We start from the raw sequence: 24105 nt of genomic DNA on the forward strand, positions 1-24105 counted from the left end.
AATGGCCTGGGTGTAGTTGTCGCACCCTCTTGACATAAATGACTTAGATGGTTTATTGCTGAAAAGCAGAATTTCACCACATCACTCCCTCGCAATACAAAGCCCAATTTGTATTTGGATGTAGAGTAAATTGTCTGTGAAACGGACAAATTAGCCATTATTTGTTTTATGAAAGATTTAGTCTTGAAAATATTACAGCATAAATCACATTATATATTATATATAATTAAGAAAAGAAATTCATTCAGAAAAATTACATAAAAATAAAATATAAAGATTGAGTTAGACTCTTTTTTTCTTTTGTATTTTTGCATTATTTTCTACGCAGCCTCCAGCGCGATAACGATGATGAGGCCAGTGAGCGGGTCCCTCTCGGGGAAGGTCAACCTGCCGTGCTTCTTCTCCACCATTCCTACCTCCGCCCCCGCCATCGGCGCCAATGGAACCGCCGTTGGAAGCAAAGATTACCTGCGCATCAAGTGGACGAAAATAGAGGGAGAGGTTGAATCGACGGTGCTGGTCGCGCAAAACGGGGTCATCAAGATCGGCTCCAGTTACAGGAACCGCGTGTCCGTACCCAGTCACCCGGAGGATGTGGGCGACGCCTCGCTCACGATGGTCAAGCTCCGCGCCAGCGACGCCGGCACATACCGCTGCGAGGTCATGTACGGCATCGATGACACTCAGGATACAGTCAACCTCGATGTTAGCGGTAAGAGCGCCTCGATTCTCCCTCTCATATATACGATTTTATAAGTTGGTGTTGTGAGCTGCTCTTTGAGTATAGCAGGGGGTGACATCAACAGATCGCTAAATGTGCAAATGACGCTGGGATTGTAGGTGGTGACTGAATCGCTTAAGCTGCGAGATAGCCGCCTCAAAGTGTAAACATAATGTCCCAACGGTTTCTTCTAATCAAAGGGTAGTCTCCCATAAGGATGCTTTCCCACGAAGGTTTCCTATTTGCGTGGAGCCTTTGGTTCTGTGCCCAGGTAAGTTGTATGTCTGTTGGCCGCGCTTATCACATTCAGTGACAGTTACCAGAGTGTTTTAATTTTGCTGCTCATCCCTTTCATCTCCTCGAAACAGAAACACGATGAAGGGATAAGGTGGTTGGTATTTCAGAGATGGGCACGGGCATGTGCTCAATCCATGACCTCATGCATCCCTGTTATCTGGGGCACCCCCATGCCAGTGAAGCTTTTCCACATAATGGGGCAGTTAGTGGAGATTACGAGGGACGATACTCGGCCTCCGCCAAACCTCTGCTCCTCTTCTCCCGTGCTTACAGTCCAACATGTACTTCACAGACATACATCTACATTATTCTCATTATTATTATTATTTTTAGCCCAGCACTATTGATCTATTATCCCCTATTGATATTGTTCTGGGAAAATTCTATGAATTTTTAAATCTAAAACTATTTAATACAGAAGAACGGCAGACGCTACGGACACGGTTTATTTACATTTACATTTACATTTAGTCATTTAGCAGACGCTTTTATCCAAAGCGACTTACAATTGTTCAAACACCGACGGACGCAGCCATCAGGAGCAATTAGGGGTTAAGTGTCTTGCTCAAGGACACTACAGCATGCTAGCAGGAGGAGCCTGGGATCGAACCAGCAACCTTTAGATCACTAGACCACCAGCTCTACCGCCTGAGCTACCATCCCCATCCACATCCCCATTTATGTTTTGTTTGAACCGGTATGTTACAAACATCGGGTGTTTGACGTTTCATCCAAATTGATCCACATACGGAGCAGAAATTAGTGAAAAAAAACGACCAAATTTGACCAAAATCACATTTCAAAATTACACCGAAATTGCATTTATAAATGATATCCAATATATTGCAAGATATATTAAACCCGGCTAAAGGTATCTGGAGAACAACAATGACAGAAGCTACAAACACAGTTAAGGTGTCGGTTAAACCGTAAAGTCACAAGCATCTCGTGGTTTGGTTTCATTCAATTTCATTCAAATCAATCCACATACGGAGCAGATATTAATAAAAAACCAAACAACCTTGACCTCAAATATTCAGCTGGTCCTGCTTGACCGACATGCCACTACTCGTAAACAAAATGAAATGAGATTCACAGTAAGATGCTTTATGACGTCATCATATTATTTACTATAAATGTGCAGATTGATTCACTGTGATTCAGAATTTGGACCGTTTCTAGTGTGCGTTGTAGACTCCATCGCTTTGTAGTTGTTCGACATTACAAACTATGCATTTACATATATATTTATGTACTTTCTTACCTGGTAGATGTCTGTGGATCTGATTGAGATTTTATTTCTTTGGTCTCCGTTATTTTGCGGGAAAAAAGTAGTCCACAAAAACTCGTGACCACGTCGAGTTGAGTCCATTCGAACGTACAACTGAGTGATGTGTTCAAGATCCAGTGAGCTGTCAGAAAAATAGAAGCCGTGCAATGGTAATTACTCACAGAAATACCACAACGTTTTTCATATTTGATGGAAACGTAACTTATTGAAAATGTAATCCACGGAAAGAAGTCACCATTAAAACTACATAAGCTCGACTACTATCGTAAATCTCCTTAAAAACGTAAACCTACGTAAATATGTCATCATTAATATACGCGAGACACAACGTTACCAACCGCCACTGAGACTCCACATGTACTTACACACCACCAGGTAAGTTATAACAATGAAAAGATTTGGTGTCAAGTAAAAAATAAATGTTTTTTAAAGAAACGTAATGTATAAACAGTTTAAAAGACAGAAAATGTTAAGTATTGACAAGTTCTTTCATTATAATTCTAATGACAATTAATGTGTTCTTATAACCAAAAGGTAGTCTCCCATAAGGGTCCTATATTAGTGAAAAACCGAACAACTTTGACTAACTGGTATATATTATATTTATACAATAACATGTATTTATTTTATAACAATAATAATAATAATAATAATAATAATAATAATAATAATTATTATTATTATTATTATTATTATTTTAATGGGTCCAGCCCGCAGCCTGCAGTCGTGGAAACTCGGAAAATTTTAACTTCTTTTAATGGTAATGCTGATGTAAAGATGAGCGACAGCACAAACCGATGCTACATTCCATGGCAACTCGAAAATTTGTAATTGGTGTTGATACGAAGTGATGTGTTTTATGGGAACTCTGAAAACTGTAATTTGCATCTAACACAACTAAGCTGGATTATTATAGCCTGCAGCTATAATAATAATAATAATAATATTATTATTATTATTATTATTATTATTATTATTATTATTATCCCACATTTAACTTTCAATTGCTTGCCTTAAATCCACAGGTAAAGCTTGTAAAATGGGGTGACACAGTTGCAACTTTCTTCTTTCTTACTATCTCTGGCAATAGCAATAATATCTTTCCTGAGATTGGCTGCTCAACAGGCCATATCAAGGATCATTACAGTATATTATGTAATGTATTCTGGGAGCTATAAATCATGTTTTAGGGCATGTAGAAAACAAGGGTGGGGGATACTGGGATAGTTTAGCCTTTCTGTGGTATAAAAGTCTGAGCACTCTCTTCTCCAAATATTTGCAATGTTAATTAGGACAATCAATCATTTTTTCCGCGCATCATTGCTGTCTGCAAATATGGAGATTTCAGGGCCGTGGCATCGTCTAAATCATCTATAGTCCCCCAGCCCATTTGTGGTGAACTGTAGAGCATTTCATTCATACTCGTTTGTTTATTCCTGAGACTCTGCACTTCAGAAAAAAAAACCTCTTGTTTTTCCTATTTGATTGATTTCTTGTAACATATCACACGTTTACCATGATTTATAGTGTTGGGATACTGCTCAGGAGTAAACAATGGCCATGTTTGTGTTGTGCTCATTTATATGAAGGCCGTCAACCGTTTGCTTGATTTTTTGTTCTCAGGTGTTGTCTTTCACTACCGTGCAAGCGCTAGCAGGTACACTCTAGATTACCAGCGGGCCGCCCAGGCCTGCCAAGACGTCGGAGCCACTATTGCCACGGCTGACCAACTGAGAGCAGCTTATGAGGACGGCTTTGACCACTGTGATGCCGGCTGGATCGCCGACCAGACAGTGAGGTCAGTTGGACACAGTCTTTAATGTTGAGTCATTTCTTATTCACAGCAGCAGCACTGGAAGGTAGGATGCATACTCACCCTGTTAGACTGGCCCTGTTGGGCTGAGAATGTTGCAGATGTAATGGGCAACTTTGGCTTGATGAGTCTTTATCCTTCATTCCATTCAGATACCCAATCACCAGGCCTCGGCTTGGCTGCTATGGCAACTTGCAGTACAAACCTGGGGTGAGGTCCTACGGGGCCAGGAAAGCCACAGAGACCTATGATGTATACTGTTATGTAGACAAGCTTAACGGTAAGAAAAACCTGCAAATAACTCTATTCCGTGTGCGACAATTGGATCTCTCTATTTTGGCTAGAGCCACAGACCTCAAAAATTGTCAAAGTTCCAAAACAAATTGTTTCCACCACTAAATTCAAGTGAAAGTAAGAGACAAGTTGCCAGTGTCTTGACACTGTGTATATACATAAATACACGGTATATATGCGGTATATACAAGTATACACTATATTACATATATATATTTTATATGGTGATGAAATGGCCTTACCAACAACATAGGTGATAAACATATATATGTACAAATATGTATGTAAAAAAAAAAAAAAATATATATATATATATATATATATTTATATATATATATGTTTGTGTTGTTGGTGGCATGATCATTTCAAGTCCTTTTCAAGTTTTTACTACTTAAGTGGAGAGGCAATGCAGCTATCCAGTGATTTGATGTTTGTTATAAAAGTGATACTGTCTTGGTGAAGAGAGCCAGCTGAAGAGCAGATGTAGTCAGCCAGGGAACCTCACTCCACCCACTGCCACCAGGGACACATACAGGGCCTTTTTCAATGTTAGCTGTTCAGTATATCTATTTAACGATACACCCATGTTGCATGTTTTTCACTTTCTGGTTGTTGATTGGAATTTGTCTTTCCATCCAAGGATTGATCATTGGCATTCTTTAGTTGGATGCTGCCCCGCATTCTGGCATAATGTCAGTAACATGGCACAAACTTAGATATTGCATAAGTTGTGGGCTATTAGGTATACATTAGATTGGTGACTATAAAGTAGGCAGACATGAATATACTAACTAGAACTCTCTGTCTGACCGATGATTACTGTCCAATTTTTGGTCGGTCTAGTGCAGTGGCCGTTCAAAACATGCCTGTTTGGAATGTCCTTGGGTGCCCAATGGCACACCTCCTGAAGCCCTCCCCCACTGCTGCACAGAGTGGAGCGCTCGCGAAGCCCCGCCCTGCTGCTACACAGAGCTGAGCGGCTCGCTGTTCACTTGTTTATTCAAAGTTTATTAATGTTACACGTGTCGCAAATTGCACCAGATTCGACACTGCACGTCCTTGGGTCCCCAGCAATACACCTGCCAAGTGTGGAGTAGATGGTATGAACGGTTGTCGAGATAATCAAAGGACATACAGACAGAGACAGACAGAGATTCCTTCCTTTATAGTTGGTCTAGTGCATGCCTGTTCAGATTTTAAGACTATCTAAAACAATCAACAACAAAAGAATCAGGAAGATCAGTCTAGTCCAGGTTTCTTCTGTGAATGATTCAGTCCTGTTTATGTGGACTGTAAATCCTTTATCTCGTCAGCGCCTCTCCAAAAACAACATTGCTGAGAAGGCGGGGCCGGTTCTTTGTCTCTTCATCTTGAGCAAGAATGTGAAGCCTGCTTGATCTGCCAATCCTGCTGGTCGCCACGTAGAACTGGCCGTGGAGGAAGAAGTCTCTTGTGCACAAGACCCCAACTCGATGTAGTGACTGCATCTTAGACTTATTAACTGTCATCGTGCTCCGCTCACTGCGTAGGGGTCTCCTCTGCCCTCGTGTTAGCTTTGCCCGCAGCGTTGCTTGCAAGGCGTGCATCTCGTGCTTTCTCTGACTCAGCTGGACGGGCGTAGCACTTTGCCTCGCGCATCCGTTCCCGTTTGCACGGCAATGTTTAGGCGTAACTCTGATGCCATGCACACTACCATCCACTTTCCACAATGGAAGACAAGGCTCGACAGTAATGGTTGCTTGGATGCCCTCGGCAATCAGATTGAGTCAATTGGCAACCATTTGGCCTTTGGTTGCCCCCTTTGGAAACCACTTTCTAACATAAATAGACAAAATAAATAAATTTGTTGCATTAGTGCTATTTAATTATTGCTGTGCTTTTACTCAGATATGCACCGGTGCACACAGGCACCAGTGGACGGGAGTAGAGTGGGTTATTACAGTCAGGAATGCAAACAACTCACTTTTCGGTGAATGCCGCTTTTTTCACGTCAATTTGGGTGACTTGTGTGAATCGTCCAAGCCGATCGGAAGCGCCATGCGCCGCCAATTCACTAGTGAACTCGTTCCCTGATATTTGAACTAAGATACGGACACACAGCTCTAGTCTCTGGTTGAAAGCGCTCCAAAGCGATGCTGCGTTTAAGGGCTCGGAAAACTGTAATGAGAGCCGGAAGAGACGTGTTCATGGGAACCCGGGAAACCGTCGGCTAGAAGTATATTTCAGACCTTTTTTCACCATACATGTGTTTGCATCCCTGTACAGTTAACTAAAACTAAGCTAAAAACTAAAATTAGGTTTGAAAATACATTTTAGTTGAAAATAGACAAAAAAAAACCCAAAGAAAAAAAACTAACTGAAACAATATTGTGTACTTACAAAACAAACTAAAATAAAAATTATTAATTGTTGGAAATAATAATTTGGGCAGATTTAACAACATAAAGCCGTTCCAATACAATAACCAGTTCTTAACCAGCATTAATAATGAACATAGCTCAATCCTCATCTTGTGGAGAGCTACATTTAAATGAAAAGATGCAAATTAGAATTTACCATTGTTAACAATGAGGGGACAAAAAGGACTGTTGAGATTCTTATTGTTTGTGTAGTGAGCATACTGTAAACTACACATGTGGGTGCAAGAGAGAGACAGAGACTAAGTGTGACCAGAGCAGTAGTGTTATCGCAGCTCTTCTCTGTCTTGAACTGTGTTTCTTCCCCTCTGAAGATTCTAATTTTGTAAACTATCAGATAAAACCCCAACTACAAAGAAATTTGTTTGGTTACTGTAAAAGCTTTTTAACATTATTTTATTTCACATTTTCATTATAAAGCTAATGTATAACTGCATAGTATCTTAATTACTCAAAATATAAGGTGACTAAAAATAGCAACCATATTTTCAGTTTTGGCAACCAAAAGCTGATGTCTGGTTGCCAGTCTGGCAACCACTTTTTACATTTTTTGTTGAGCCCTGGAAGATGAAACTGACGGTTAAAGTCATACCATAGAAATTTTAAAAAGGCCTTTAAAATGAAACGCACATAGCGCACTCCTGGAGGTAAGTTTTTAAAATAAAAGCACAAATCATAGTTTGGGGTTTTTCATTTACCTTCAGACTAAAGTGTAGAAGGTATATGAAGCAGCCCACTCTCGCCTACTGAGGAGGAACCTAATGACCTGATGCACAGACATTCTCATTGACAGGCAATCCACATACTCAGCATGACTATCCCACCTCAGAATATTCAAGCAAAGAATGAACTACTATTGTCCTAAGAAGGGTTGGTGGGTGATGCTTTGGGCCTAAGCCCTGTGCAGCTGTGATTTCTTTTTTTTTAGTTGTTAATGGTCTTTCTACTGAAAGGTCAGAATGATCTGTTGCTCTCAATGTCTGTGTGTGAACCCAAAATGCAAAATTTACATCATGTCTAATAGTTATGTCTCGGACACACATAAGCCCCCTTCCCACTTGCACTAAAAGCCCTAAATCTACCGGCAATGTTCTGTATTGGCGTCATGTGGGAATGGAAGCCGGTGTCGATGTTCTATAAAAGTCATTCCGTAAATTTCCCCACTCTCGACCTAGTCTCATTTCCGGCAAATTGCTGGAAAGGCTGTGAATGGAAGTTTGTAGGAATGGAAGCAGTAACATTTCCATAAAGTAGGGGTGGAGCCAAATCCAAATAAATAAACCACTTTTTGTTTTTACAAATATTTATTTCCGACAAATATTTTGAAAATGATTTGTTGTTGGGAAAAAAAAAAAAACATTCTGAAAAATGGCGAGTCCTATCCGAACCGCGGCGCTGCAAAGACAAGAAACTGAAACATGTCCAGTCTCGGAGCTGCGCGGATCTGGTGAGGGAGCGAGCGGAAAGGGAGAGGGAGAACGGGTGGAGAGAGTTCATTCTCCAGAGACAGAGAATGTAGGACAGGTTGAAAATGATCACACTGATTTAATAACTTTGGGTTAGGGTTATTGTGTCCGGGACGGGGGCTCTGTCCCCTCCCCTCTCCGCGGGGCGGGGAGACAAGGAGCAATGTGCTGGTCTGAAAAATGATTCTGTTGCCTAATCTCGTGTGATATTAGACACCTCTTGCGCGAGCATGACGTAATGTATCCGGAACAGTCATCTAAGTGGGAATGGACTCGATATGGAACTTTTCCGTTCAGGAGGCTCCATGGGAATGACTACCTACTACCTTTGCCGGATATTTTTTATCCAGCAATGTTACGGGTTCCATGTGGGAAATACACATTCCCCTCACCAACTAGAATTCAATGAAGACCAGCTCTTGTTCTTATGCTCTTGTTTTAGAGAAGAGCTGTATGAATAAAGTTATGAAATGATCAATTATGTAAGAGAGACCAGTCAGTGTTTGCTCCAGATTCATACATTCAACATATGTTGTTTCATGCATTTCAGGTGAAGTGTACTATGCCCCTGTGACGCGTAAGATGACCTTTGCGGAGGCCCAGGAGGAATGTAAGAGGAAGAACGCTGTGTTGGCGTCTCCCGGTCAGCTTCACTCCGCCTGGCGGCAGGGCCTGGATAGATGCGACTACGGCTGGCTGTCTGACGGCAGCGCACGGCACCCCGTGGCTGTACCCAGAATACAGTGTGGTGGAGGCCTGCTCGGCGTCAGGACCATGTACCGCTACAGAAACCAGACTGGCTTCCCAGAGCCCTCTTCCAAGCTGGGAGCTTACTGCTTCAAAGGTAAGAACACTCCATTGTCTTATTAATAACATAATAATAATAATAATAATAATAATAATAATAATAATAATAATCATATTATTATTATTATTATTATTATAACAATAACAACAACAATCACAATATAATCAGAACAATAATAATAATATTAACTACAATAATATGAATATTAATATGAATATTAATATTACTTTTAAATTTTGTTGGTGTTCGGGAACAAAGTAGTATACATTATACAGTTCCAAAGACATGTTTTTCTTCTTAAAGACAGGCAGAGGTTGTCGTCAGTGCCTAGCATTTCTTTTCAAACCAGGCCTTGGCCGTGCAGAGCTATGATCTAATGTGGCAGAGCTTTGGCTCCCCCACCCTTGGATTCTCTGTCTCCTTGCATTTCTATCCACATTCCCCCATATACACTGAATCTACAGTTTTATTTTATGTGCTGCATTGGTCTAGCAGACTCCAACGTCCTGCTGATCTCACTTGGTTTCCCGCCCCGTTACCTTGGCTACAACATTGGCCAGGAGGTGGGTGATGTAATGCTCAGCAGTTTCTGTCTATGTGCAACATGGACAAACTAGTTGTTATTCAAATGGAGTAACTACTGACCTAAAGTTTGCACAATAGTTACAAGTTATTTTTCTTGTCGCTGTTACTTTGAGCCAAGGTTAATTACAGCTCCTTGATCTGTGACGTTGTCCCACCCTCATTGATTGAATCATTGATTTATTTTGCAATCACAACTGTGATAAATTATGCGAAATTTTTTTTTTCCAGATAACCATTTTTACCATTGCTGTTTAATACATTTCATTTTCAGTCTGATTTTATTTAGTACAGGTTTGATAAAAAAACCAAAAAACAAACAAACAAACAAAAAAACAAGCATACATTTAATTTGACATTGCAACCCACATCATATGCGATCCGTGAATCAGACATACATGTAATCTGGATTAGATTTTCTCGTGAGTTTTAATATAGATGTAATGTATAGATACGTTGTTTTTCTGAATATGAAAGACTCTTAAATGAGACCTTTAGCAAAATGTTGCCACCTAGAATATATATTACACATATTATGTGTATGCAATCTGTGTCAACGGAACTAAATTCTCAATGACAAATATGTTGGCATGGGTTATGGGTTTCTGTGAACAACAACAGCCTCAATTAACATATCATGGTTGACTTGATGTTTGGTCAAATAGACTAATCTCTCAAACAGACTAGAGTGTCCTTTCCCTTCTAATCTGTATCCTCCCCCAAGGCAAAACCGAATGACAGATGAAATAAGCCTCTGGCGTTCCAAATAGCCCACCTGTCAGCCGTTTTAGCCTCACTATCTCACTACCTTTCGCCTTTCTCCTCTCATTTCCGCTGTCAGAGTTAGTCCTTCCACAGTCATTCGCACTTGTACTTATCAGAGCAGACGTTTGGATAATGGATAAAGCTACTACTGGACTTCTAAATCCAGTTATCCTTAGTGACCTCTGACCCGGCCTTTCCTTTGTATCTTTACAAATAAGGGGTCGGACAGATAAGCCTGCCCCTGCAAGGCCATTTGCTGCCCCAGAGTCACGACTAACTCTTGCGGTGATAAGTCCCCGTTTAGGTTCATAGGCCATACAAACAGGCCACACTCACCTCCTGCTCTGGCTATTCTGTATCAGCTCTCCCAGCCATGTTGTATTTACTCCCGCCTAAGTGCTTGTCAAGTACCCCTCTTTTTCTTTTAGTGCGGCTCACTTCTTCATTTTCCTGCTTTTGTGCTCCCAATAATATAAAAAAAAAAGGATATGGTATAAACACAAGGCGCTTAGACTGCACAGGGCGAGAGGAAGAGAGGAACATGGGGCAGAGGGCAGGGGAGGATAATTGCTCTCTGATTGGTCTCTGATTTTTCCAGAAGAAAACAAAGGCCTCTGTAATAGCAACAACACAGAAAAAATGCATCAGTGAGATACAGTAATGTACACCCCTTACTTTACATGGGACATGGTCTTTTTTCCTGGTAGGAAAAAAGTATCTCACACCTTCATCAGAGATAGCCTCTCAGAGATGTAGGGCTTGTGCTGTAATGGTCAACAGCTGGAGTCTGCCTTACACATGCTGTCGCCGCCAAGGAGAGTCTACCTAAGCTGCTACATCGCTGTTTATGTGTCTAAGAGAGAGATTAGAATGGAATAGGGGAGGAGGGGAAACATTTGAGGGAAAGGGCAAAAGGGAAGCCCATCAACAACAGTTAAGAAGGATCTACATTGAGATTGGTCTTTTTAAACATTAAAAAAAAATGGTCAATTTGATTTGTGAGATTGAACAGTGTTATTAACTTCAGGTAGTCGACCATATGGATTGGTGACCGCCGCAGGATAAACACTTGTAAACGACTGTGGGAGGGCAGACAGAATGGAAAGCTCAGGACAACTTCAACAAAAACAACCACAGTAGATTGCTCTGAGTTTATGTGCAGTTCAATTCCTTTATATGGCTATATGATGCTTTCAGACAAGGTAGGAATTAAGTAAAAGTACAGTCTTGAAATTGAACAGAAAAGCTACGTTCATAAATAATGCGTAATGTGTTTTTTTGTCTGTTTTTTCTTAGGAAGGAAAGTGGTGATAAACCAGACTTCCTTTGTGGATTTGTCTGTGGAGGGACTCAGTACATCTCCCCCTCTGCACATGATGTCAACCACCAATCCTGTCAGCTCCACTGTCTTCCTGTCGCCGTTAGACTCCTCTACACTTGCTCCTATCTCTGAATCTGTAATGCAAACAGAAGAAGAGTCTGCTCACTCTTCAGTTGCCACAAATCCTCCATCCATGTTTTCAACCACTATGGTCCCACCGCGTCCAACTCCAACAGGCCAGGAAGTCTTGGAAGACTTTACCACCATTAGTGAGGAATCACAGGATGCCGTCCTGACCGCAACATCCGCAAGTGACTTTGACGTTGGTGACTTCATTAATGTGAATGTAACTCAGGAGGAGTCCGTTCCACCTGGTGACACCTTCCCAGCGCCATCAGACATATCAGAAAGCACTGATCAGCCAGACACTGCAAGGGTCCATGTCAGTGACACGACAGCACCCTTGTCCAGTCTCACTGAGGAACCAGATGATCATTCTGTGATTGAGGTGGCCACTATCCAACCTGACATCCCCATAGAGGTTGCTTCTCCCAGCACAAAGCCAATGTTTGCTGTGGGGAAGACAGAAGAAACCATTCTGGAAACTGGGTTCACCACAGAGATGATTGACCTCACTGACACCCAAACAGTCCCAACTGAACTGACCTCAGAAGATTTTTCCAGAGACTCTGGTGAGATTGACATTGGTTTGCCTGGAGAAAGTCTAACACCATCGAAGCCAACACAAGAGGAACTGGGGGCCACAACACCACCGGTGTTACCACCTATCAGTGATGATGGTCACTCAACAATACCAACTTCTACCATTCCTACCACCATTGTCACAGAAACCACTTATATTTGTGACACAGAACCAGGCAGTGTGGGGGGGATCACCCCAGCCACCACGGTGGCCACACCGGTTGTTGTATATAAGGAGGAAACCAGTGAGACTCCTACTCAACCCACACCTAAACCCTCCTACATTACGTCTGAGACTCCCACTTCTCCACATATTACAGCTTCCCTTATGGACAGTGAAACATCAAGTGAGGCTCTGACATCATCATCAACTGTCCAGATCTTTGATCAGTCCAAGACTCCAGAATCCAATAGTCAGGCCCTGACAGACAACCAGGACAGAACGACGAACATTGACAGCGAGTATTTCGAATCTCCTCTCATGACTTCAAGTGTGGACCCCCCCACAAGGACCACAGAGACTGTAGCAGCAGAGACGCACTCCATTGAATACACCACTGAAAGAGGTATGTCCCATTCAAAATTCATACAGCTTTTTTTGCATTGGTTGTTTTCTGTTTGAGTTAAAGTCTTGAAAAGTCTTCTAAGCTATTATAATGTATTTGCAAGATTTTATCTTAAGACGCCAATGCCAAAAGATTTTCAAAAACCGAGTCCAGGTGTATCTTGAAGCGATGGGTCTTCAGTCTGGTGTTTAGAGATTCTTCCATCTTAAGAGTAGAGGGAAGATCATTTCGTCATTGCTCTCCTCAGAAGGAGTGGAGTTCTTGTACCAGTTGTTGTGCTAGGCAAACTGCAAAGATGGAATAATAGAATGATTGAGCTGGAGTTTGGAACTTGACCAGTAATTGTAGATAGGGGAATCATTTTGTATTGATAGGTTCAGGGATATCCAGTGTTTGTTAAAGTGTATCGATTCGATGTGATATTCATAAACATTTTTAAATGTTTTTATTTGTTAGAATAAATCTAATATATCAGAATTTTGATATGATCTTCTATAACAGCATATCTAATTTGCAGTCAAGGGGGAGTATTTTTTTACAGATGTTTTATTGTGGGAGTTGTGCCGGATGATTCTCCCTTGATGATGTTGTCTTTGTGTCCTGTTTCTCTTTGTGGCAAAAGGCCTTCTTGCTTGGTTTTTAGCCATGAATCAAAGACTACCAGTTGCAGAGTTTTCCTTTATTTTATTTTTGGACATTATTGTATATTATTATGGTGTATTATTTAGTATTCCAAAGTTGTTTTGTTCAAGATACAATAATCAATTTTCGAACACACTCTGCTGTGTTGTTTGATTATAATTGTTTAAATGTCATGATCCCACTTAGCCTGGGGAGTCAGATCTTTGTTTAAACATTTATTTTGTAAAGGACCAGGATCAGTTGTTTTGCTGGTTCACTTTATAAAGTGTGTATGTCTGTCTGTGTGTCCTTTATGGAGGACATTTGTTAAAAGCGACTTAGTCTCACGACCACTGCAGTCTGTCCAGTTAAGCAGCTGTCCACACAATGACTTTAAAAAATGTACAAGAGAGAAATAACACAAAGGGCTGGGGGGTTGAACCAACAAACTCAACCAAAAATGACCAGGTATTGTGATGAGCTTAGCATAGTAAATCATTTTATATTAAAATAGTTTTGGCAGTAATAGTATCCAAATTATCACTTGATCATATTTTTCAAGTGTTTTTAGACCAATAATCGGTTGCCATTTGGTTGATATGTCAGCAAAGTGAACATTGGATAATGGTTGTATTGGAATTCTTGTCGATCTATTGTAGCGTTGCGGGGTAACTGAACGGGTGGAGAAGATCGGCAAGAAGACGATGATGCGTTCGTTAGCTCAACCGAGCCTGATTTTATTTACTTGCCGCAGCAACACCTAACTGCTGGGCTGAGGTGTCCCTGGTAACAAAGTGAAACAGGCTGGCTAACTCGCTGGTTCTCTCCTTGTTTCCTGCTGCCCGGACACTCTTCCACTTAACCCCCAATTATCCCACCACGGAAGAAATTCCTAGTCAATTACCCAATATGGTGAACACCTCCCTCAATAAAACATTGCAAAACAACAATAGATAAACAGGAACTTATACCAAGCGTTACACTATCAGATCATTTCAGTCAGTAATTTGAAGGAGCCTATTTAACAGTTTATTGGATAGTATCTGGATTTGATATATATATATATATATTATGTATTATGTCTCACATAGGAGATAAACAAACAATACCACATTAATCAAGCAATTAAGAAAAAAATGAACAAAAAATTAAAAATCAGTGAATTAATTAATGAAATAATTACTTAATTACCCTATGTAATATTAGAAATAACAGTGAAGGAATACACAGAGCAGCCACCACTGCATCATTTCCAGATGGTTCAGTTCTCTGTCCATCTTCGAAGCAAACATTGTGGTTACTCCTTTAGTGTCCCTGAAGAGCAGAGCTCCTGTGTTTGAGGAAGTGAATCTAGTGAAAACTGCAGGGTTCTCGCGGGTTGGCCTGATGTTTTGGCAGCGTTTTGGTGTTTTGGCATTGTTCATGCTATGCTTGCTGCAGCATCTGCTTTGGACGTGCAGGTGTCCTAGACCGCTCATAGAATCATTGTCTGTTTAATGAAGAGCACGTGCAGAGAAAGAGCACAAAGTGTGGTCAAGATGATGCCTAGAGGACATTTGTGTGTGTGTGTGTGTGTGTGTGTGTGTGTGTGTGTGTGTGTGTATGCTTCTGTATGTGGAAGTGTTGTATAATTGAGTTCAATTGTTTGTATGTCTGCCTCACCCATGTTTGGATTTATGCTTCCCAAGGACTCTGTGCCTGTTTGCAAACCCAGATGCGTTCATAATATTTCTGTCCTTGTTGGTGCCTGTGTGAGGCTCACTGACAGCTCGTCTGGCACTGGCAGCGTGGTGCTGGCAGTCTACCTGAGTAAGCACAGATGACTATGACTGTCCTGGGCACGGTTCAGACTGGACGCCACCTCATCGTTGATGTCATCGCGAGCACAAAGTCTCCCCTCTCTGTGAGGACAGCTGGAGGCTGCCTGGCTAAAGAGAGCCCCTTTAGGGAAGACCTGTGGAAAATATTGTCTAATGATAGTTTGCATTGTAGTGGTTTTCTCTGTTTTGATGGAAACACCATCAAGAATAATGCAGAGAAAAGAGGTATTGTTGCGCTCTAATGGGATTGTCACTTGTTTCCACGGGAACATTTATTTATTTACAGTGTGTATACAATGTTTTAATGACTTGTTGAAAGTTGATACAAGACGGCTCGTCAACCCCAGATGTCAAAACACGTTGGAGCAGAACTCTTCTACTTGGGAACGGAACATTTGTTAGATACTCATTCTCCCGGGACCAAGTAGTGTGAATTTAATGTGGGGTTTTAAACATATTTGTGCCACGCAGAAGAATACTTCCACGGCAAAATAAGAATTCTTCCAAATCCCTGAAACCCTTGAATAACCGCAGGATGACAAAGTGCCTGTGTGGCAGCTGAAGTAAAGGATTTGTGGACCTTACAGCAGCATGGATGTGGATGAAGGAAGGACTTATCTCCACAGCTGAGTGGTGTCAATTGCTGGGCTTTCATTTGAATTTCTGCATAATCTATCCCTTAAGGCAGTGTTTTTCAAAATCTGGATCACGACCCATGTGTGGGACGCAGGAGAGTTTAATTGGGTCGCCAAATCAAATTGTAGAATTTTCTCTTTTAAAACGATATTTCTATTCACAATGGACCTTCGAGCCACATTAGTGAGTTCCTGAGGTGTAGACTATCTTATCTCCCACTTTATTTTCCAGCAAGTATTATTATGATTACAATGACACTGAATTGTCAAAAGGTAGAAGTGCTGTTAAAGGGGACCTGTTATGAAAAACTCTATTTTTTAGTGCTTGTGCACATCCATTTGGGTCTTGATGGACCTACTAATATGCAAACTGTAAAATAAGACAACCCAGTCAGTATTTTGTGAGTTGTCTATTTCAGAAAACCTGTCATGAAACAAGCTATTCAGATTTGCAGCCCCTTCCTACATCATTTAGGGCTTCAGTAGAATTAGAACCCACCCCCCTCCACCTATGGCTCGAGCGCCACCGGACCCGTTCGAATCGAAGCTAAGAGTTAATCATGGAAACTGCTCTGTTGTTGGCTGCAGAGACCAGCACAAATATTTTAAAAAGAAAGAGGAATTAATGCCAACTGTCCATGAAGAAACTACAGATGATGGAAATTTAAGTATTCAAAAAATTATTGTCCTTCTTGCTTATTTCTCCCCTCAAATTTGTTCAGAAAGATTCAGGTGGACTGATGAGGTGAAATCAGTGAAAGTTGACTTACTTCATACAACTGGCTCACAGAACTGGGGCTCACAGTTCTGGAGTGGGCGTGGGGAGCAGCAGCATCTTCATTTACACATTGAAACAGAGTGTCAGGAACAGGAGGCTCATAGAGGCATGTTAGAATGGCTAGAATGCTTAATCTGAGTGGTATTTTCAGCAAAAAACTTCAAAGACATGTTTTGGGTACCTCAGAGACCTTTTTTGACTTGTTGAAAAGGATCCTTCTGTAATAGGCCCCATTTAATATTGGTGAAAATACGTAATTTTCTTTACTGATGATAGGAGAAAAAAACAGACACCATACTCTGCCTGAATGCAATTATTAGCCTCATTTTATTTGTAAAATTTATAAATACTCTCTACAACAACACCAGCATAAAACAAACTTATGATATATCAAACATTTCTCAGAGAAATTATTGGTTTACCTATTGAAGCTACAGTAACAGTGTTTAATGCAGAAATGTCTGTGAATAAGATATTGAGAGATATTTATTTAGGCACAAATTTGCTCTGCTCAAGATTAAAATTGAGTCCCTGGGAAAAAAAAGGTTGAAAAACACTATCTTAGGGGACCAGGGAAGTGCATGTGTCATATATGTCATTGTGTGTGTGTGTGTGTGTGTGTGTGTGTGCGTGTGTGTGTGTGTGTGTGTGTGTGTGTGTGTGTGTGTGTGCGTGCTTGCATGCTTGCGTGCGTGCGTGTGTATGTGTGTCGTACACACTGCATGTTCGGCAGGTCCATTGTTTCTCCGCGTTCCCAGGCCTTCACAGTTTTAAACAGCTGTCTGCATCTGGCAACCGGGGCTGATGCAGGTGTTATCCATCGCAACCAGTAATCTTAGTGAATCGCCACTTGTGGGAAGCAGAAGTAAAAAGCAAGATGGAAAGAGGTGGAGACTGAGAAAGAGAAAGAGGTAGAGAGAAAGCAAAAGAGAGAGAGAGAGAGGAGAGAGGACAGTGATAGTGTATAAAGGGGATGTACTTTTTCTGGAAGAATTCTTTAATGTTTGCATTGCAACAAGTAAACATTAATAAACAAATATGGCCTTGCAATACCAAAGTGGTCACAGACCACCACCGAGCGCTCTTTCCTTCAAGCCATTCCTTCAGGCAACCTGCCTTACACATAGTTCTAAATGCGTCAGATAAGAATGTGAGTCACGCCGAAGAATTGCCTATAATTTGTACAAGTAAACCAACATTAAAGTACATGGGTAGGTGTGAGCTGGTAATTGGCAAGAATAAGAGCCCTTGTGTGAGCATAACATCTGATGTGATTCTGATGTTTCTCTCCAGTGAGCTGACATGCGTTGGACATTCAGTGGATCTCAGCGAGTGGTGTTTTGCTTCAGTGTTCCTCTAATTTGTCTTGCGAGGTGGCAGAAGAGGATGTCCATCTTTGCTCAGGGGCTTAGCTGAGCTCAAAAGGCTTCCTGGGGAATCTGTCAAACCACTGAACTTACAAGAATATATTATTAGCTGGTGGTATACTGTATGGGTGATAATGTTTGCTATGAAATGGAAATAGAATAAAACTGCTGCTGTGTCACCCTTTGGATATCGGCAGCTGCCGATACTAACTCACATATGCTTCATTGGATTACTGTTATAGATCTGATCCCTATTTTTGGGATTATACAGCGCTTGTCTTTTGTTCTATGAATTATCTCTGTGGTAAAGCTCAGATATATATATATTTTAACAGCTTATTTTTTCCTTGTGTTTTTAGTTGACGAGGATTCACAGTCTCCTGTCATCCCAGTGGTGCCTGACCAGAGCACTCCATCATTGGTGGACGGTGAACCCATTCTTAGTAGTGGAGAACCAGACTTCTTCTCCCACGCTGCTGTCACCATCACACCAACTGTAAGCTTTATAAATGGCAAATATGAGATCACGCTGGAACCACAGGGCTCAGAAACGAAGGAGGCCTTGAGTGACCCATTTGTGACAAAGGTGGCTCTGGGGACGAGCGATGAACTGATAACAGTATTTGATTATAATTTGACAGATATCCCTGTTGATAACACCCTTGAATCTACAGAAGACCCTTCCTCAGCCATCTCATTTCCAACCTCCACAACCATCCCAGATTTTGATGAATATGACCCCTATTTGGTTCCAAATGTTGAATCAACACCCCCCCAAATTCTCCCTGAAGAGCCTTACCTGTCAACCCAAGGTCCTGTGTTGACAGACACAACCACTATATCAGCCTCAACAATGGAGGAAATGTCTTCATCCCAAGCAACCTATACAGCTGAGCCTAGCACTGCTGCAGAGGCCACAGAGGGACTAAATGATGTCACACCTGCCTCAGCTGAGTTTGTTGCTACATTAACAACATCTCAAGCAGAGGCCGACACAGCAGCTGAACAGGCCCAAAGTTACACGCCCTCAACCGTGGCTGATGTGGGAACTACCACTGTCAACACTATATCATCAGAGACAGAGTTGGGGGAGACAGTAACAACACCCACCATCGTCACAAGTGACTCAGAAGTTAGTCACACAGAATTGTTTGCCGGCCAGTCTTCTATTTCTCCCACAACTGAACAATTCACAGCCACAGATAAGAAAAATGAAAAAACTAGCACATCTCCAGCTGCTACAACTGGGCAAGGCACGGCTCAATCTACTTCTCGAACACTGTTTGCTCCCACGTCTGAACCATCAACCGCTGACGTAGAGCACTTAACTCAAATGAAGGAAGGCTCAACTCAGGAGACCCAAACCTTCATTGGATCTTCCAGCACCGCAGAGACCGCTTTAATAATTAGTGGTCCAGCCTCTCCTCAAGCGACTGCCAGTGCGGAGATGACACCAGCTTCAAATATAGGTGCAGAATCACCTCTACAAGTGTCTGCCAAAACTGAGTCTATGGGGAGTGCAGTAACAACTCATGAAGAAAATACAGGTAGCCAAATGCCCTCATTGGCTGTTACTGAGAAAGATATAAGGCATGCTTTTACTAGAGTAAGTGAGGGCTCAGGGGCCGAAACCCCAGACTTATTTTCAACCATCCCTCATTTATCCACAAAAGAACATATCTCTCTACAGACCACAGAATATTCAAGTTCAAGGCCTACATATACAACAGATCAGTCAATGATGGAGAAAGAGGTAACAGCATTAACATCTGTTTTTTCCATTAATGAGTCAGAACCAACCAACCCATCTGCTTCTTCAACACCCAAACTCACCGAGGAGGCTATTGCAACAACTGCTTCTCCATTATACGATGTCATTGAAATGATAAAGACAACAATGTCCTCTTTCACAAAATTCTTCAGTGAATCCACGACACAAGATGCCTCAATAATGACAAAAATGCCTGAACAAAGCCTGGATACACCTAGAGATGAAAGTACCAAACCCTTTAAGTCAGAAGAACAAACAGTTAGTTCTGTCTCTGGTGCATCAGACAGAATCTTATTTTCTACTGCTACAACTAAGGACAGTGGCTCAAAAACTACATTAAACACTTGGACTTTAACAACCACAGCCTCATCGACATTAACTGCTGGAAAAACAACAATATCAGTTGAAACAGCCAAGACTGGAGTGACATCGGTTTCTACTAAAGAGATTTTAACAACATCACCTTTTTCTATGTCTAGTACAGAGGAACTGACAACTCTTACAGCTGAGGAACAGAGTGCTCCTCTTACAGCTACAGAAGAACAGGGTTCAGGGACTGCAACTCCTGTGATGTTCACACAGTTGCCTCCAGTCACAACATCTTCACTGTACAGCACAGAGGAACCCCCTAAAACATCACCAAAGGTAACAGAAATTGGTTCCTCCAGTTATTTTAGTGCACAGCCAACCAAACCAGAAACAGCAACAGATTTCACTCAGACAGAGAGTGTTTCTGCAGAGAAAGCATCAATTGGACCAGAGGCTAGTTCCATTTTCTTAAACACAAGTGAAGAAGGCTCAGGTGATCCAACATCTGACATATCTTCTAAAGATACTATGACTCAACCAGCAGCAGCATCTTCACTGTACAGCACAGAAAATGCAACTGCGACAACAGAATCCAAGAAAACAATTGACAGTTCAAAGACAGCTACAGCTGCATCATCTTTGTACAGCACTGAAAAACCAACATCCATGTCACCTCAGTCTCCACATAGTTTTAATGTAAGTCAAATGGACAAGTCATTATTTACAACAGAGGAAAGTTCTATTTTGTCTTCAACCCTTGAAGAGAGTTCTGGTGAAACAATGTCTTCCTTGTCGACTCAAGAAACCATAACTGTAACATCTTCCATGTTCATTACAGAGGAACCAAAAATGGAGTCTAGTGTTACTGTATCTTCACCTCCCATCACCTCTGCAGAACGAACATCAATTTCAGCTGAACGACCAGAAAGAACAAGTATAGAAACTTCCCCACACACTATTGAAACAATTTCCATAATCACCACTTCAGATGAAGAAAGTTCAGCCCATCAAGCAACTGATATGTTTGGTAAAGATACCGAAAGTACCACAGCCTCCTCATTGTTTAGTACAGAGAAACCAACAACTTTTCTATCTGAGGAACAGAGTGCTGTCACAGGACAAACAGAAAAGACCTCAGTTTACCTCATTACTAGCAAGACACAAACCAGTCTTCCTCTTACAGACACAGAAGAAGAGGGTTCTGGTGCCACAACTCCTGATATGTTCACAAAGATGACTCCTGTCACATTTTCTTCTCACAGCACTGAGAAACCAGCATCAATATCACCTGACACACAACAGACTGTTTCTGAAGAGAAAGCATCAATTGCACCAGAGGCTAGTTCCATTTTCTCAACAACTGGTGAAGAAGGCTCAGGTGACCCAACATCTGACATATCTTCTAAAGAGACTGTGACTCTCACAGCAACAGCATCTTCACTGTACAGCACAGAGAAAGCAACAGCGACAACAGAATCCAGTGAAATAATTGACAGTTCAAAGACAACTGTTACAGCTGCATCATCTTTGTACAGTACTGAAAAGCCAACATCCATGCCACCTCAGTCTCCACATAGTTTTACTACAAATCAAATGGACAAGTCATTGTTTACAACAGAGGGCAGTTCTGTTGTTTCTTCAACCCTTGAAGGAAGTTCTGGTGAAACATCGTCTTCCTTGGCGACTCAAGAGACCGTAACTGTAACATCTTCCATATTAGGGACAGAAGAATCAGAAACAGAGTCTAGTGTTACTGTATCTTCATCTTCCATAACTTCTGGAGAACCAACATCAATTTCAGCTAAAATAACAGAAAGGATAAGCACAGAAACATCCCCACACACTCCTGAAACAAGTACCATACTCAGCACTTCAGACAAAGAAGGTTCAGCCCACCAAGTAACTGATATTGTTGGTAAAGATACCGAAAGTACCACAGCCTCCTCATTGTTTAGTACAGAGAAACCAACAACTTTTCCATCTGAGGAACAGAGTGCTGTAACAGGACCAACAGAAAGGACCTCAGTTTCCCTCATTACTAGCAAGGCACAAACCAGTCTTCCTCTTACAGACACAGAAGAAGAGGGTTCAGGTGCCACAACTCTTGATATGTTCACAAAGGTGACTCCTGTCACATCATCTTCTCACAGCACTGAGAAACCAGCATCAATATCACCTGAAACACAACAGACTGTTTCTGAAGAGAAAGCATCAATTGCACCAGAGGCTGGTTCCATTTTCTCAACTGGTGAAGAAGGCTCAGGTGACCCAATATATGACATATCTTCTAAAGAAACTGTGACTCTCACAGCAACAGCATCTTCACTGTACAGCACAGAGAAAGCAACAGCGACAACAGAATCCAGTGAAATAATTGACAGTTCAAAGACAACTGTTACAGCTGCATCATCTTTGTACAGTACTGAAAAGCCAACATCCATGCCACCTCAGTCTCCACATAGTTTTACTACAAATCAAATGGACAAGTCATTGTTTACAACGGAGGGCAGTTCTGTTGTTTCTTCAATCCTTGAAGAAAGTTCTGGTGAAACATCATCTCCCTTGGCGACTCAAGAGACCGTAACTGTAACATCTTCCATGTTCGGTACAGAAGAATCAGCAACAGAGTCTAGTGTTACTCTATCTTCATCTTCCATAACTTCTGGAGAACCAACATCAATTTTAGCTAAAATAACAGAAAGGATAAGCATAAAAACATCCCCACACACTACTGAAACAAGTACCATACTCAGCACTTCAGACAAAGAAGTTTCAGCGCACCAAGGAACTGATATGCTTGGTAAAGATACCGAAAGTACCACAGCCTCCTCATTGTTTAGTACAGAGAAACCAACAACTCTTCCATCTGAGGAACAGAGTGCTGTAACAGGACAAACAGAAAGGACCTCAGTTTCCCTTATTACTAGCAAGACACAAACCAGTCTTCCTCTTACAGACACAGAAGAAGAGGGTTCAGGTGCCACAACTCCTGATATGTTCACAAAGATAACTCCTGTCCCATCATCTTCTCACAGCACTGAGAAACCAGCATCAATATCACCTGACACACAACAGACTGTTTCTGAAGAGAAAGCATCAATTGCACCAGAGGCAAGTTCCATTCTCTCAACAACTAGTGAAGAAGGATCAGGTGACCCAATATCTGACATATCTTCTAAAGAAACTGTGACTCTCACAGCAACAGCATCTTCACTGTACAGCACAGAGAAAGCAGCAGCGTCAACAACAAAATCCAGTGAAACAATTGACAGTTCAAAGACAACTGTTACAGCTGCATCGTCTTTGTACAGCACTGAAAAGCCAACATCCATGTCACCTCGGTCTCCACATAGTTTTACTACAAATCAAATGGACAAGTCATTGTTTACAACGGAGGACAGTTCTGTTTTGTCGTCAACCCTTGAAGAGAGTTCTGGTGAAACAACGTCTTCCTTGTCGACTCAAGAGACCGTAACTGTAACATCTTCCATGTTCGGTACAGAAGAATCAGAAACAGAGTCTAGGGTTACTGTATCTCTATCTTCCATAACTTCTGGAGAACCAACATCAATTTCAGCTGAGAAAACAGAAAGGACAAGCTCAGAAACATCCCCGCACACAACTGAAACAAGTACCATACTCAGCACTTCAGATGAACAAAGTTCATCCCATCAAGCAACTGATATGTTTGGTAAAGAAACTGAAAGTACCACAGCCTCCTCATTGTTTAGTACAGAGAAATCAACAACTATTCCATCAGA

General features: G+C 41.5%; 1 protein-coding gene across 1 annotated transcript; it reads left to right on the forward strand.

The window, feature by feature from the left end:
* Nucleotides 1-345: 345 nt before the first annotated feature.
* Nucleotides 346-15133, forward strand: LOC307233036 (versican core protein-like; the record flags this gene model as incomplete). Its single annotated transcript, XM_080004248.1, has 6 exons — nt 346-712; nt 3933-4107; nt 4275-4402; nt 8850-9143; nt 12798-13043; nt 15105-15133. The coding sequence occupies 6 exons, from the start codon at nt 346-348 to the stop codon at nt 15131-15133; spliced, it is 1239 nt and encodes a 412-aa protein (XP_079860374.1).
* Between the last annotated feature and the right edge of the window lie 8972 nt (nt 15134-24105).

The sequence above is a fragment of the Zeus faber genome (genome assembly GCF_960531495.2).
Source record: "Zeus faber genome assembly, chromosome: 7".
Lineage (NCBI taxonomy): Eukaryota > Metazoa > Chordata > Actinopteri > Zeiformes > Zeidae > Zeus > Zeus faber.